Source organism: Triturus cristatus, chromosome 9 (genome assembly GCF_964204655.1).
Source record: "Triturus cristatus chromosome 9, aTriCri1.1, whole genome shotgun sequence".
In the NCBI taxonomy this organism is placed as follows: domain Eukaryota; kingdom Metazoa; phylum Chordata; class Amphibia; order Caudata; family Salamandridae; genus Triturus; species Triturus cristatus.
Genome location: NC_140592.1, coordinates 453706616 through 453723790, shown reverse-complemented (window position 1 = coordinate 453723790; position 17175 = coordinate 453706616). Strand labels below are relative to the sequence as shown.

The 17175-nt window shown below is 40.9% G+C and overlaps 1 protein-coding gene across 2 annotated transcripts in view; it reads right to left on the bottom strand.

The window, feature by feature from the left end:
- Nucleotides 1-17175, bottom strand: part of CCNP (cyclin P) — a 290235-nt gene that overhangs the window by 59564 nt on the left and 213496 nt on the right. For both annotated transcript variants that reach the window (XM_085625344.1, XM_085625345.1), the window contains one exon: nucleotides 9118-9267. In XM_085625344.1, the coding sequence (XP_085481470.1) occupies nucleotides 9118-9267 (150 nt within the window). The remainder of the gene's footprint in view (nucleotides 1-9117; nucleotides 9268-17175) is intronic.

Sequence of the window (17175 nt, the reverse complement as noted above, 5' to 3'; positions counted from 1 at the left end):
TGCTGATGACCTCCTACTCTATACCCGGAATCCACAGGTGTCTATTCCCTTATTAATGGCCAAAATGGAAATATTCGGGAAAATTTCAGGATATAACGTACAAATAAGACCATAATTATGGAATGGAACCAACCTAAGCAACAGCCGTTGGCAAAATCGAGCATGCGCTATCTTGGCATTACTGTAACTCAGAAATTGGCGTACATTACCACGGCAAATTGGAAAAAGATCAGCCAGGAAGTAGGGAGACTGTTGGTGAGATGGGCAAATCTACCTTTGAATCTATACGGAAGGGTAAATCTTATTAAGATGGTGATCTTACCTAAAATTACATTTTTGTTTAATTCTATTCCTTTATTATTTGACAAAAGAGAGATAGCCAAGCTTCAGGGAAGGCTAGGCAGCTTTATTTGGGCCTCCAAGGGTTCGCGCATATCGTGGAAGAAATTAAGGAGGAGATTGGAGAAGGGCGGGCTAGCTCATGCAGAGTTGTTGATATATGGGCATGCTTTTTTCATTAAGAATTTTCGGATGGTCTTAAGTAAAGTGGACAGTTTTGCTGTAGAAACTCTTTTTGGAGCAATGCTCGGCGAACTGAGGGATGGCCAAGATACATTTTTGTTTAAGTTTGGAGACCCCAAGTTTTTCAAAAAGGTAAGGCTGAAGATTTTATTGGGAGCATTGAAAGTATGGGTCCTAATCCATAAGAAATTAGGAATTCCCTATTATTCATCTAGGGCCCAGATTTGGGAATCCCCTGGGTCCCCTGAGTGTTTGGATGATTCTCTTAGCCTTCCCTTAAGGAATGCGGGCATTTCTTGTTGGGGAGATTTGAAGATGGGTATTGAGTTGGTTGATTGGGATACCTTGAATGCAATTACAGGGGGTAAACTCACCAGGTTTAAATATTATCAGCTTTCTGCATGGTGGGTGCACCAAGAATGGAATGAAGAGGAGGAGGATTCCTGGTTAGACCAAGCAGTAAAAACTGGTACAGTTACGGAGGTAGCCTTGTGGTATAATACTTTGATTAAGGCAGAAGACGATTTAGATAGTGATATACAGAGACTCTGGGGAGGGGTTATGCCAAATATAAATGAGGGAAACTTGGAAAGTCTCCTTTACCCTACTCAGGGAAACTGTCAAACCTGCCTACTTGAAACGTAACCATCTTTTTACTGCGTATAGGGTATACTGGTCTCCAGAAAAATTTGAGAAACTCTCAGGGACACACTAGGAATGCCCAAAATGTAGAAACACTGCTGCTGAGGATTTTCATATGTTTTTAACATGCCCACATATTGTGAAGTTTTGGTCTGAGGTGTGCGAATTTATAACTGAAGTTATTGGCAGTGCAGTGAGGGTAAGCCCTGCCCTGGTTTTCTTGGAGTCTGGCAAAATAATGATATTGCGATTAGTAAGTTGGATGCAAGATTTATTTTTTATGTAATTCTTTTAGGGAGACGTGAGATTTGCAAATTGTGGAAGTCGGATGTTCCACCTTTTTCGCTGGAATGTAAAAAAAGTGTTATATATATAAGCAAACAGGACCTGTTATGTGACACTAGTAGTCGAGAGAAAGTATGGGTTAAGCTGGTGGACTGGTCGCAAAAGCTCGAGTTCCTATGATTAAGCCAATGTTTAGCAGTCGGTCTAGTTTCCCTCTGTGCTATGGCCACTCCAGCGAAGGGTGGAAGTGGAAACGGCTGCTCTCTCTTGTGTGGAACGACTCTAACCTGGCCTGGATCACCAGTGAAGGATGGTAGTATTGCCAACAAGTGAACTGGCAGATTAAGGACACAAACCCCCCCCCCCAAAAAAAAAAACACCAAAGGGTATTTTGAGGAGGACGGGGTGCACCTGTCAAAGGTGGGCATGGATCTTTACTTGTTGGACATTAGCGAGGCACTGGAAACAGCAATTTGCAAGTGAAGGAAAATGTTGTAAAGTTATATACTCCTTATCTTGTATATATCAGATTGTATGTGTCAAGAGTGTCAGCTGTCTCTCATAGCTGTGATGACATCTGAGGGTTCTAGAATAGGGAAGCTCTGTTGGCTGAAGGGGAGAATCTTGAGGAGAGGAGTGAGAGGCAGTTGGGTGGCTGAGCTGTTAAATCTATCAACTTATGAATAAAGAACCTGTGGAAATCTACATACTCTTATCTCATCTTTAATGGAAGAATCCACTATTTAACACTGGCGACGACTGGGAAGCAGCTCAACTCCAACCCTGAAAATCTCCGTTTTAACCAAGGTTACATTCCAACATTTTCAACAAAAAAAAGAAGAGGAAAATTAATTGGACACTAAGCCTTATCAGAGATGCCGAATAGTGAGGTAATCTATGGTTAGAATCCAGTATTTCCCGCTTGCAGAGCTCATCCAAGACTACCAAGTAAGACTTTCACTTTATTTAAAACGCGCTCTCCAGAACTCACTCGGCGATGTTCTGAGACTGTACTTCTATTAGACTTTATTACTTCAACTTATGACTGCCAAATAACTAAGTCATTACTTTCATTCGTGTTCGCTACGGAACTGGCAACGGTTAAAGTTATTTTTGTTCAGTTACCTTCTGCCTCACGCGCGTGGATGCCCAGTGAGCCTCTGATGCGCGTGGATGCCCCGTGAGCCTCTGATGCGCGTGGATGCCCCGTGAGCCTTTGATGCGCGTGAATGCCTTGTGAGCCTCTGATGACGTCTCCCCATTGTTTAACTCGTCACTGAAACGCAGCGTCACGCTACCAAGGAGATCCTTATCTACACCTTACGCGCACGCTCACGCTCTGAGTGCGGATTGGTTGGCGTCTTCTCCGTAGTTACTTAGCAATGCTGATGCGCACAGCTTGTGTTTCACCTGTGCGTCGTACTTAATCCTTCGCGGTGAAATTGATAAAACGTACTGTTTGCATTCTGACGCGCACAGCCTATACTTCTTCTGCGTGCAGAATGTAATTGATTTTGGGACCTAATTATTCGCAGTGAAATTCACAACGCTGACACGCACAGCTTTTATATTTACTGTGTGTTGTATGTGCTGTTTAGCACAGAGACCCTTAACGCTATCTTCAAGCAAGTGATACATGGAATAGGGGTTTCTCGAAGTTATACGCACTGCTGACCCCTACATCTGGTGCATGTTCTCAGTGGCTAAGTAGCTAAATGCTTTACTGTGTTATGATCCTGCTGACACACAGTTTTACCCCTCAGTCATACACTGTGTGTGTCAACATCACGCTGATACGCACAGCTTAGATTAAGGTTGTATTTTTTAAAGACCTTTACAAGTGTTAAACACATATCGATGAACATTATTATTATCATTTTGTTTTTCTCATCGATATACATCAAATCTCTGAACATATTATTATTGCTGATTGTAACATCTTTATAAAATTTAGGCTTATTGTTATCATGCATTGTACTGAGGTAGATTTTCATCAAGCCTTGCATACATTATTAGAAAGCTTTTTCTCACTCTTTTATATACATAAGCTCATAAGTGAGTTGTTGTAGTCACAATTTTCGGATATGCAAAATGTTACTGCAGCTCCATTGTTTTTACAGTCACCAGGAGATCCTCCTATAAAATGGTCCAAATGGAAAAAGGTTTTCGAACGGTATGCCCGTGTTTGTGGTACTTCTCTTAGCGTAGAAAGGAAAACTGCGTTGCTTATGCATTGCCTGGGATCAGAAGGTCAAGATTTTTTGATCATCTTCCCGATGTCCCCAACAGTGCTGCAGGTAATCTCAATGAATTTGAATTATGTATTTACAAACTCGATGCTCACTATTTGCATAAGGTCAGTACCATTTTAGAGCGTTACCATTTCGGTAGACGAATGCAGAAAGAAGGTGAGAGTATTGAGAATTATGTCACTGACCTTAGACGATTAGCGTCAACGTATACATTTAATACATTAATTGAAGAAAGAATAAGAGACCAATTTATGTTGGGCTGTGTTTCAGAAAATTTTGTGACGAACTATGGCTCACAGATGAGCCGTCTCTAGAGGAAGTTTTGGTTGTAGCTAAAAGAATTGAACACTCTCTTGAGTGTGTTAAAGAGATCAAGAAAGATCTCAATAAAGATGTGTCGGTGGTCAGTACTAACACAACTTTAAATTTGAGGCCTAAAGAGACTCAATCCAAAACTCAAGTAAAAGAAAAAAGGGAATATAAATCACGATTACAATTCAATAAAGAAAATAAATGTTATAGATGTAACAAGGCTGGCCATTGGGCCAATGATAAATCCTGTCCCGCGTTAAATGCCATATGCACGTATTGTAAGAAAAAGGGACATTTTGTAATTGCTTGCAGAATCAAATCGTCTAGACAAAGTGTTAATGAAATTGCCGTGGACAATTCGAGTGATCAACATGATTTTGAGTGTGGTCAGATTATTGTCCAGGTTGGTAGTGATGGACCTTTGGATTATATTCTTATTGAAGGTCATAAAACCAAAATATTGTTCGACTCTGGTGCAAAAATTACAATTGTATCAAGCAAGTTTTTTGATGATAATTTAAGTTCAAAAATCAATCTGTTAAAACCTGACATTCGCCCCACGACCTATGGTGGGGACCCTATTGATTTGAGAGGATACTTTATGGGTTTAGTTGAATATGAGGGTCGCCTTACATCTGGGAAAGTCTATGTCTCCAAGAAGGGCGACAGTATTATCAGCTGGTGGCATCAGAAAGATCTGGGTGTCATTTTGGATCCTAACAGCTCTCCTCCCATCATACTCAAGGAGAGGGAAGCTGTTGAATCTATAGATCATCACTCTCTTCTTCAAACCCAACTCATGGAGGAATATCCACAAGTGTTTGGCAACAAACTTGGATGTCTGAAAGGGTATTGTCACAAGATAAAATTGTCTCCAGGGTCTGTCCCAGTGTCCAGTAAAGTACGTAATGTCCCTTTCACTGTTAGGGATGAGATGTTGAAGGAGTTAGAGAAGCTCAAATCACAGGGTATTATTGAGGAGGTGGAAGGAACGTCCTGGTTGGCTCCGGTTGTGGCCGCAAGGAAGGCTGATGGGTCTTTGAGATTATGTGGGGACCTCAGACAACTCAACAAATGTGTTCTCGTTGATATCCTCTTCCAAACATCTCAGAGCTGTTAAGCATGGTGAGTGGTGCTAAAGTGTTTAGCACAATAGATTTAACATCTGCGTACCATCAGATTCTGCTTGATCAGTCCTCCAGAGATTTAACTGCATTCGTTACCCCGTTTGGTACCTTTAGATCTATAAGACTTCTTTTTGGCCTTCTCTCTGCCGCTTCTGTCTTTCAAAGAGTCATGGAAAAGGTGTTGGTCAATGTTCCTGGTGTTTGCGTTTACCAGGACGATATTTTAGTCTATGGATGTGATGAATTGGAACATGGGAAAAGGGTCCGACAAGTGTTGGATAGACTTTCTGCTCACAATCTCACTATTAAGCGTGAGAAGTGCAAATTTGGCCTTGATAAAATTGATTATTTGGGTCACACGATAACTGTTGATGGTGTTGTCCCCAAAGCTGAATTGGTAAGCACCATTAGAGACCTGATTGCCCCCTCTTCGAAGGAAGAACTCATGCGCTTCCTGGGGATGGCGGAATATTACAACAAATTTATTAAGAATTTTGCAGAAGCTACTTTCAGCATGAGAAATCTACTTTAAAAAGGGAGTAAAATTTGTCTGGGATGATTCGTGTGATAAAGAGTTCATAGAAATAAAGCACAGGTTACAGAATGCTCCTAATCTGCGAAACTTTGATCCAACTAAATGTTCAATTATCTCTACCGACGCTAGTCTCAAGGGTCTTGGTGCTGTTTTATATCAAGGTGGCACAAATCCTGACAACACCATTATGTTTGTTTCAAGGAGTCTAAAGGGTGCTGAATCTAAGTACTCTGTTATTGAGAGGGAAGCCCTTGCTGTCTACTGGGCCATTAAAAAATTTAAAAAATTTCTTTGGGGAACTTCATTTGTAGTCAGGACGGATCACAAACCGTTGTGTGAGGTTCTAACGAGTAAGGGTATTGACTCAATTTCTCCGAGAATCTCCAGGTGGATTGTTGGGTTGCAGGGTTTTAATTTCTCAGTCAAGTATGTTCCAGGTTCTGAAAACTTTGTTGCAGACACACTTTCCAGACTTGTTCCTGTTACTCAATCTAGTGACAGTTTTGATTCAGAATTTGGTCATTCCCATGATTTTGTGTGTGAAATTGATTACAAGGTAATTTCCCAAGATTCCTGGCTAAACGCTTGTCAAGAAGATCAAGTTATTCAAGAGGTTTTGAAACTTATCCAGGAGGGCTGGCATTATAAGGAAGAAGGAAGTCAATCTGTTAAAGACTTTTGGTCTGTAAGGGAACAGTTCTCCTGTTGTGAGGGAATGTTATGGAGAGGTCACAGATTAGTTCCACCTTTGTCTCTAAGGAAAGCTCTTTTGGATTTAGCTCATGAGGCACACTTAGGGATTTCCAAAACTAAGGAACGAGTTCGTTCTACTTACTGGTGGCCTGGTATGGACATTCAAATTGAGCGTTTGGTGAGGGAGTGTGTCCAATGTTCTCTAAGTGAGAAGAGTTTAAAGATCAGGACTCAGCCCATGGAAAAAAGGTCACGCCCCAGTGGTCCCTGGAAGGACATAGCTCTCGATATTTTGGGACCAGTGCATGGTGATGGGTCTGATACCTTTGTTATTGTAGTCATGGATTTATACTCTAGATGGCCTGAGATTTCTTTTACTAGAAATACTAATACAAAAACTGTTATCGATTTTCTGAAAATATTAATTTCTAGGGAAGGCATACCACAAACTTTGCTGACTGACAATGGTGTCCAGCTGGTGTCAAAGGAAATGGAAGATTTCCTTGTAAATTGTGGTATTGTTCACAAAAAATGTGCTTTATATCATCCTGAATCTAATGGCACTGTCGAGAGGTTCAATAGGGTTATAAAAGACACTATCTCTCTGGCTAAACAGAATTGTCTTGACTGGAAGGAGGAAGTTTCTAGGAGAGTTGGTGTCTATCGCTTTGCGTCTCATACTACGACTGGAAAGTCTCCCTTTTCCTAGTTCAGAGGGAGACAACCTGATACCTTTTTGGAACCACCTTGGGTTAACAAATGTATTTCTGCCAAGGGAGGAGTTCCGGATGGAAGCTCTTGGGAGGAAAGGGAGGATTATAAGTGTTTGAAAAGTAAAGAAAATTACGATGTGAGACATGCTGTTAAAACTACTAAAGTTGCTGTTGGTGATTTGGTAATGATCAAAAGACCTGGTTTCTGTGTTTCTGGTGCCAAATTCTCGAAACCTTTGAAGGTGATTAAGGTCTTTGACAATGCCGTGAGGACTTCTGACCATAGAGTGTGGAATTTAAGTCGAGTTGCCGTATGTGGCAAGATGTTTCATTTAAGTGATTCTTCAAAAAATACTGATAGCAAAGATGTCTCAGGAACCTTAAGGAAATCTAACAGAATTTCTCGCATTCCTTCACATTTGAATGACTATGTAGTAAAATGATTTTATGATGTTTATATGATAATTTCTTTTATTATTTATGTATTTTTTATTTTTTTATGCTTCATCTAAATTTTATTGTGTAAAGAAGGGAGATGTGTTGTAAAGTTATATACTCCTTATCTTGTATATATCAAATTGTATGTGTCAGAGTGTCAGCTGTCTCTCATAGCTGTGATGACATCTGAGGGTTCTAGAATAGGGAAGCTCTGTTGGCTGAAGGGGAGAATCTTGAGGAGAGGAGTGAGAGGCAGTTGGGTGGCTGAGCTGTTAAATCTATCAACTTATGAATAAAGAACCTGTGGAAATCTACATACTCTTATCTCATCTTTAATGGAAGAATCCACTATTTAACACCTTGGTGGGGGGGCCTGGAGGCGATGGTGGCCACATCCAGAGCATTAGCAAAGTTACAGGGCGATCCGAAGGTGGAAGGGTACAGAAGGGTACCTCTTCAGAAGAAACAACAAGGGGGCAGGTGCCAAATCCCAGGAGTCTTTATGGCAGGTCCCTGGAGGAAAATCGTTGGCGCCCCGATCCTATCATAACTGGTAGCACTGATTGGATTGGCCTCGGTACAATTTGGCTTGTCAGGAGGGCATGGCAGCGTAGGTCAGTAACTGCTGCCTGCCCTTGGATCGCCCGTAAGTTACCCCACCATGCTGCATACTTTTGTATGGAATAAACCTGCAGCAAACTTTTCCCAACAAAAATTGTGTTGTGTAATGACTTATTCCATTGTGCATGCTAAGTTCTACAAAGGTGGGGAGGGTTGCCTATATAGGCACTATGACGTGGTTACCATGTAGCTGCCTCACCAAGTAACCATAACAAATATGGCCACCACAGACGCTGTAATGACGTCGCTCTGCGTGGAGACCTGATGGTACAGTATTGACGAGGTTGCGCGCGATGATGCGCGAGTGTGCACGTGCAATGGCCTTAAAGCCATGGTGTACCTTGTTCTGTGCTCCAAACTCTTGTGGAAGCAGAATGCCCCTCCGCGATCCTCACTGCTGACTCAGACTGACTCTGGCTGTCGTGGGTAACTCGGAGTGTCTGTGTCTTCTTCGCTCTGCAGCAGTAACCCAATAGACGAGGATCCAAAATGCCACCTCACAATATATTGCTTGGGTGTTGTACAATAGTCACCAAATGTGGTAACGTAAGCCAACCAATTTAGATTAGGAAAGAGCTTATTAATTTCCATTCATAAATCACCCACAACAGGCCGCGCCCAGTTGGCTCGAAGGCCCGACAGCAACTGCCTATCGCGATTCGAATCCTTACCAGTGTCTGCTCCACGTACAGGCGTACACACAAATAATAACAATATCAACATTCTAAGCAGAAGACATTTCACAAGGTAAACAGTACACAAAATACATCTCGTACATCACAGTATTATTTTATGTTTTACTCTGGAAATACCAATATGCACACTATTACTTTACGTACTTCATATGCCTGTCAAGTTATGCTGTCAAGTCAGCTAGTTGCTTTTTTATGAAGAGATAGAGGAAAGAGTTACACAATTAAAACATAAATCGTAAAAGTTAATTATGAGCAAGTAATGGGAAAGGCAGGATACCATACCTCGGCCACCTTTTGCTTATCTTGCTCGATTGGAGCAAACGTGCTGTCATTTTCAGAGGCCACGGCATCTGAGATAAGGCTGGGCACAGACTCGATGGGATGGGCACTACTGGGGTTAGTCTTAGACAGCAAGACACTCTTTACTGCCACCTGAGGGGGGCGGGGGAACAAGTTCAATTAAAAAATACTTTATTTCAGCAAAGCCATAAAAGTTTTTCATCAGTACAGTTAAAAACAACATTCTTAACAGTGCTACTAAAGAATGTCATATAAAAAGTCAAAAACCATTTCACATCATATATTTACACGTTTATATGCTTAATAAATTACTAAAACTAGCACAAACTTAAAATTTTATTAAAAAACCCATGCTCGTGAATCACAGTTATTGCCAATATAAAACGGCATTAAATAGCTTGTCTTCTTTTTGCCCACATCCACCCTAAAAACGTAGCAGTTGCCCTAACATACAATGCAGAGGGGTCCGTTCTTAGTATCCTCAAAGCAGTACGGTGGCACAAAGTCCCCATATGCTGACACACAGGAACCAACCACACCAACCGTATCTTGGCATAAGCGGGACATGCTAAAAACACATGTGGCACAGTCTCCGCTTGGTCAGGGCAATAGGAACAATTGCTTGTATCAAGGCCCGACCACCTAACCATAACCGACTTCAAAAGGAGCATCCCCACTCTAAATTGGTGGTACAATTACCTATCTAAAGGACCTTGAGAAAGATACAAGAAATATAAACTATCAGGTACTGAGCTAGTAATTTTATGAATCCTTGCTTACAATGCCTAATACGAGAATGACCACAAGGAACTTATTCAATTTAGTACATCTATCACTTAGGGAGTAAAAATTATACTCACAACTGATTCAATCAAAAAACAAGAAAAAAGTATACCAAGGATTATTCAACTTTGCCAAAGGAAAATACAATAAATGCAACTACTTCAATAGCCTGGAGAGCTTATTTACTTCAGCCGAAGTAAATGTAATTTATTCCATAAATCACAATTGTATCACAAGCAATTTATATTTTTTCAGGCACAAATGAAAAAAGTGAAAAGGTGAAAAAATAATAATAAAACCCAGTGAAGTGATCATAGCCTACAAGGTGAACATAATATTTAGAAGGTCTTAAAAACACCAATGAGAGGCATATGACAATATAACAAATCTTTTTTGCTCTCCCTTGGTTGGTGTCGACGACGTTTCAACCCACTCTGGATATGGGGTCTCTTCAGGACAATTATCTGGGGACTGAAAACGGGGGAATTGTAAGTGCCGATAATAAATTGGACCCACTAGTGGTTAATGTAAAGACTCCAGGTTAATGGTTGGCTTACCTATTGGTATTCACGACAAGGAATAGGTATAAGGCGACTGATTGCGCTTGATCGTATCCAATATAGCCTATAATGAGAAAATCATAGGCGATCTTGTAGTATATAACAGACTTGTGGTACATAGCCAAAGTGCAATCACATCTCTAAATTACTATGCCTATCTCAGAATTAACGAGCTATTGTAATGGTCAATTAGTAATGACCTCTCTCATAAGGGGCCATCATTTAAATTGTATCTTAAATATTATCTTAATACAGGGCACACATGACTAGTGGTTAAAATCTCAGCTTGTTTAAAACGAACTAATGGTCGATTACCACTCTAATAGCGGCGAGCCCTAGTGTGATACACATAGCAACGAACCATATATTAACTCAGTGCTATGTAATAGATAAAAATGGGTGCGATATCTGTATAAGGATTCTGCGAAAGATGTAAGGCGAGGATTAAATCGATACGACAAGCTGGAATATTTCTTAATAAAGTATGCCAGTTTAACCACTTTAATCGTACGAGTTACTCACCTTACATCTTTCGCAGAATCCTTATACAGATATCACACCCGTTTTTATCTATCGACGTGTCTTTAAATTGGGAATCAAGCTGAGAGTACGGACACAGCGGACCAAATAGATGTTCAAGTGAGTGACTCTTAGATGGATAGAACTGTAGCAACTGATGTCTTGCTTCAGTACATAGCACTGAGTTAATATACGGTTCGTTGCTATGTGTATCACACTAGGGCTCGCCGCTATTAGAGTGGTAATCGACCATTAGGTCGTTTTAAACAAGCAGAGATTTTAACCACTAGTCATGTGTGCCCTGTATTAAGATAATATTTAAGATACAATTTAAATGATGGCCCCTTATGAGAGAGGTCATTACTAATTGACCATTACAATAGCTCATTAATTCTGAGATAGGCATAGTAATTTAGAGATGTGATTGCACTTTGGCTAGGTACCACAAGTCTGTTATATACTACAAGATCGCCTATGATTTTCTCATTATAGGCTATATTGGATACGATCAAGCGCAATCTGTCGCCTTATCCCTATTCCTTGTCATGAATACCAATAGGTAAGCCAACCATTAACCTGGAGTCTTTACATTAACCACTAGTGGGTCCAATTTATTATCGGCACTTACAATTCCCCCGTTTTCAGTCCCCAGATAATTGTCCTGAAGAGACCCCATATCCAGAGTGGGTTGAAACGTCGTCGACACCAACCAAGGGAGAGCAAAAAAGATTTGTTATATTGTCATATGCCTCTCATTGTTGTTTTTAAGACCTTCTAAATATTATGTTCACCTTGTAGGCTATGATCACTTCACTGGGTTTTATTATTATTTTTTCACCTTTTCACTTTTTTCATTTGTGCCTGAAAAAATATAAATTGCTTGTGATACAATTGTGATTTATGGAATAAATCACATTTACTTCGGCTGAAGTAAATAAGCTCTCCAGGCTATTGAAGTAGTTGCATTTATTGTATTTTCCTTTGGCAAAGTTGAATAATCCTTGGTATACTTTTTTCTTGTTTTTTGATTGAATCAGTTGTGAGTATAATTTTTACTCCCTAAGTGATAGATGTACTAAATTGAATAAGTTCCTTGTGGACATTTTCTTGTTTAATACAAACACCCAGTTCACAAGTACATATGGGTGGCTCTTGTTTCTTATAAATATTAATACGAGAATGAGGCAGATTGCATTAGAAGTTGAGCAGGGCTGCGTAGAACAGATTCATATGGTAAACAGCGTTTACCCCAAAACTTTTTCCCTGCTTGGAATTACAACGCGGTTAAATTATACTATTCCAACATCCAGCGCCCCCCATACGCAAGTCGTTGTTCCGACTTGCGGAGTAATGGTATGCGGAATCACAACGCAGTCGTTGTAATGACCGCGTTGTGATTCCAAGCAGGGAAAAAGTTTAGGGGTAAACGTTGTTTACCATATGAATCTGTAAGGTGGCGGAATAACGTCGTAGATTCGATTCATATACGAAAACAAGATAACAGTTAATAAATCACCATTGCATTAGCCATTACAATGGCTTTAAAGCAAATTTTGTTTGTGGTCTCACAGTGAGATGCTTACAACAGGTCAATGGGAAGTGCTGTACAAGGGAAAGAGAAATAGAATACATCTGGAGTGACAGCAAGGAGAGTTGTACCTATAACTTGAAAGTGTACTGGGAATCATGAAAACATAACTGAAAAATAAGGAGAAATGAAAGTAGAGTAATATTACCACAGAGAAACAGGGCTAGGCTCAGTCCCCACAGAAGATGAGTAGTAGCTATAAAGGGTAGCTAAGGACCACGGGTTGGTAGATACATACCAAGATCAGCAAAAACAAAGTTAAGTTCAATTGAGATGCACAGACAAGGCATGAGATCTAGGATAAGGTTACTGAAAGGTCTGCAAGGGCACAGAAAATGGGACAAACAGACAAGAGAACCAACAGAATAAAGTGGAACAGATTTCCATACATGGAGACTCATGAAGCTTGTGATGGCCCTTCTTTTGCAAGCCACAAAGGAAGAAAATATGGGCAGTTGAAGTGCATGGATAGATTAGGAGTTCAGAGAGATCAACGAGGGAGAGAGTTTGCAAGCAGGCTGAGAGTTCCCACCAATGCAGAAAATTGGGCATCAGCATTTACAACATGTGAGGGTCTCCTGGCAAACAAATTGTGACCAAGCATGGCCTTATTTAAGTTTGTTGAAGTTATTGGAAAAGCTTCCGTTACCTTCGCTGGAATGGACTGGTTGATATACAACAGGTAACTTTTGATTTCAGATGTGGAATGACCAATTAAAAGCGCTTGATGTGAAGTATACAGGCAATGCTAGCAATAATAACTGGCCTCCATGAAGCCAGTAGAAGGTTGCCAGTCATTGGTTACCAGTGCGGCTTCCCTTTTTTTGGGCACCATACTCAAAATAGAGTGCAAGGCAAAGAGCAAACAGAGTCTCATCAGATGTGGCATGGTGAGCATATAACAACGAGTCTGAAGGTGCAGAATTGTAAATGGAAGCACAAGTGTGGTTGAGGGAACCTGTTTGTTCAGCTTTATGGCCTCAGCACAGCATAAGGGAAGTGTACTGGAAAGGGTAGACTTAATGGGACTTGGACTGAAAGGGCAATGCTTGGGGTCAATAATTTCAAAGAATACCCAGTCCATTACTGGGACAAATGCAGAGTGGTGTAGCAAGAAGTAGGTTTCACAGCAGGGTTTGGAATCACACAATACCCGAGCCAGGAAAGTAGGCTGAGCATCTGTCCACTGAGACATCACAAGGGCATTGTGCCAAGAAAGCTCATAAAGGAAGCAGATAAAGGAATGATGGCAAGGACATTTTCAATGATCATGCTGAAGGATTTGGTAATATTCATACTTGGCATAGTACCTGAAAAGAAAAGGAGAAATACAGACCATTTCTCCACCGGCGATGGCCCATTAAGAGGAGTGGGTGGAACCTATTGACTTGCTAGAGGGCTGAATTATTTAGTTAGACACAGGACTAATATGGGAAGGCAAAATGAAGGGGCTTAGATAGTGTCAGAATTGCAAGCCCAACTGAGTTTTGTTCCTCTTGAGCAGTGCTGTCACAATGTCTTCATTGGAGGACTTATGCAAAATGTTAGCGAACATGCAGAAGGATCTGTCAGCGGTGTGTTTAGAAACCTCTGCTTTTGCAAGCCAGGTATCTCAGTTTCAAGGACAATTTGGCACTAGGGTCCTTTCTGCTCCCACTGCTCCTGCCATGCCCCACCCAGTCTTCCATCTACCCAATCTATGGTTTTGGATACTATGCCTACGCTCGTCCCTTTGGCCCTGCCCCAGCGATTCGCAGGGGACCCTACCCACATGCAAACATTCCATTTACATTTCATGGTCCGGTTCGCACTCTTCCCAAATGTCCAGTCTCAAATAGCCTTTCTTATTTTGTACTTAGGAGGAGAAACTGCAATGTGGGCAGTTCCTGTGGTGAAGTTCGGTAACACTTTATTGTATGACTGAGATATTTCAAAACAAAATCTTTGATCACAGGACCATTACTGGCTTTGCAGATCATGAGTTTTGGAATTAAAGCAAGGAAATAAGGACTGCGTAGTTTACTTGACTCATTTTAATCATCTTATCTCTGAAACTGACCGGCCAGAGGAAAAGGTGAGGCCCTGTATTACCAAGGTTCAAGAGACAAATTAAAATACTCCGTGGCCCAGAGTGACCTCCCGGTGTAAGACCTGTGAAGATTTAATAGCACTTACTCTAAGATTAGACCATCAATTTACTGATCGAAAAGGTTGCGGGAGAAGACTTGTCTTCCGTACCTCTGTTCGGCCCAAAGAAAACCAATTAACGGCACCCTGGAATCCAGTGAACTTATGGATATAGGAGGAATTTGGAAACAGCTTATCCAATAGGAAAAGGATTTTCACCGACCAGTGTTTATACTGCAGAAAGAAGGGGCACTTAATTAGAGAATGTCCCACACATCCAAAAACACCAGGAAATCAATCACTCCCAAACCAAACTCTCCACAAGAATTTAGGAAACTAAGTTGCTCTAGGGACAGCCAGTAAAGTCTCTCGAGCTCGGTGAAAGTACCTCCTGATCTATCCATTGCTAGCACCTTACAGATATTGGCATCTCACTTGCACAGATAACTGTAGGCAACATTGTTGGGAAAGTAGTTCTTTTCGTAGACCCTGAAGACATGGCAACTTTATAGATACAACCTATTGTTCCAAATTGAAACTTCCTATCCACAAAAAAGAAAAGTCAGTAACAGTAAGAGCATCGGATAGAATGCTCCTAACATCTGGGTTGATTACTCACCACACTGCCTCTGTGGAAATGATTTGTAGTCAGGGGAATAGCAAACAGAGAATAAATAAGGTTTGACGTGATCACAGCCCCTCAATTTGGAGTAAGTATGGGCATGCCCTGGTCCACTGTTCACAACCCATGTATAGAATGGACCAGAAGAAATGTAACTTTGGATTCTGAATGGTGAACTCAAGAATGTCTCATTGCAGTCAGTGAAACAAAATCCACAAACAGATCAAAGTCATTTAACAGCCACAGCAGCATAACAAGTCATTGAGTTACCTCATGAATACAAATCTTTCCTTGAAGAATTCAGTGCCAAGACCTGGACTCCATATTGCACATATGACTGTTAAATAGAGCTAGCACCCAAAACAAAAATACCGTGCAGTAGAATGTACATCCTGACAGTACAGGAATACCAACATTTACGCGAATCCCTGGATAAATATGTAAAAATTGGATTTATCTGGCCATCTAAGTCACCTGCTGAATCACCCTTATTTTTTGTCCCTGAGGTAATGGGGAATTAAGAACATACACTGACCAAAGGGCATTGAACAATAATATGATCAAAAACAGATATCCCCTACCACTCATTCCAGTCCTGCTTGACTAGGTACAAACAGCTACCATCTATTCCAAACTGGATCTACTTGATGCAGACCATTTGGTACACATCTGGCCTGGTGATGGGTAGAAAATGGCCTTTCACACCCAATATGGGTTATCTGAGCAGTGCGTTATGCCATTTGGATTATGCATTGCTACTGCGGCATTTCAGTTTTTTGTCAAGGATGTTATGCACAAATATTTAGATAGATTATAGTTTACATAGACATCCTGATTTACTCCAACACCTTGGAAGAGCATTTGGGACATGTCAAAACCATTCTAGCCACATAAGACAACATAGTTTGCATTGCAAACTAACAAAGTGCAAATTTCACACTATCAAGTTAGAGTTCATATTTTTTATCCTTACCCCTCAGGAGATCACAATGGCTGATCAGAAGATCCAGGCCATCATGGAATGTCCTAAACCGTCAAGGACATCCAACGGTTTTTTGGTTTTGCACATTTCTACAGACGACTCATTGAGCAATTTTCTGAAAAAACCACTCCCTTGACTAGATTACTTTGAAAATGGGTGCATTTTCAGTGCACGCAGGAAACAGACTAGGTCTTTTACCAGTGAAAAAAAGCCTTTACTTCTGCTGATATCCTGAAACATCAGGATACCTCACAGCCCTTTATAAGTCAAAGCGGATGCTTCTGGTGGTGCCATAGGAGCATTATTTTGCAAAGAGACACCAATACTGGTCAGTTACACCCCGTGGCCTATGTACCTGAGATAGCAGGATCCCAGTCAGACTAAGTTGAAAACAGTGTCACATCCGCAAAAAGTGGGGGTAACTATAAGAAGCAGATCCTACTCTCCTACATAAACTACTTGCAGTGGAACAAAATTAAACAGTGGCAGAAAAGGAGTTGCTAGCGATACCCCTGGCATTCAAGGAGTGTTGGCACTATATGCTAGGAGCCAAATCCCAATTACCATTTTATAGACGATTAGAATTTGCTATTTTTATGCTGTGGTTGTACCCTAACCTCCAGACAAGAAGGTTGGAAGCATTTTTCATGGCATTTGGTTTTAGCATCACATTCCATCCCGTAAGCTCAAATAACAAACCAGATGCTTTGTCTCTGCAAGATACTGTCACAACTCAGAATCCTACAGACCCACATCTTAAATTACCCCATCAAGAGGTCATAGGCACAACAATATCCATTCACCTTCTTTGACAGGATCAAAAAAGCAATGCCAGTGCAAAGGATGGTCAGGGGGCAAA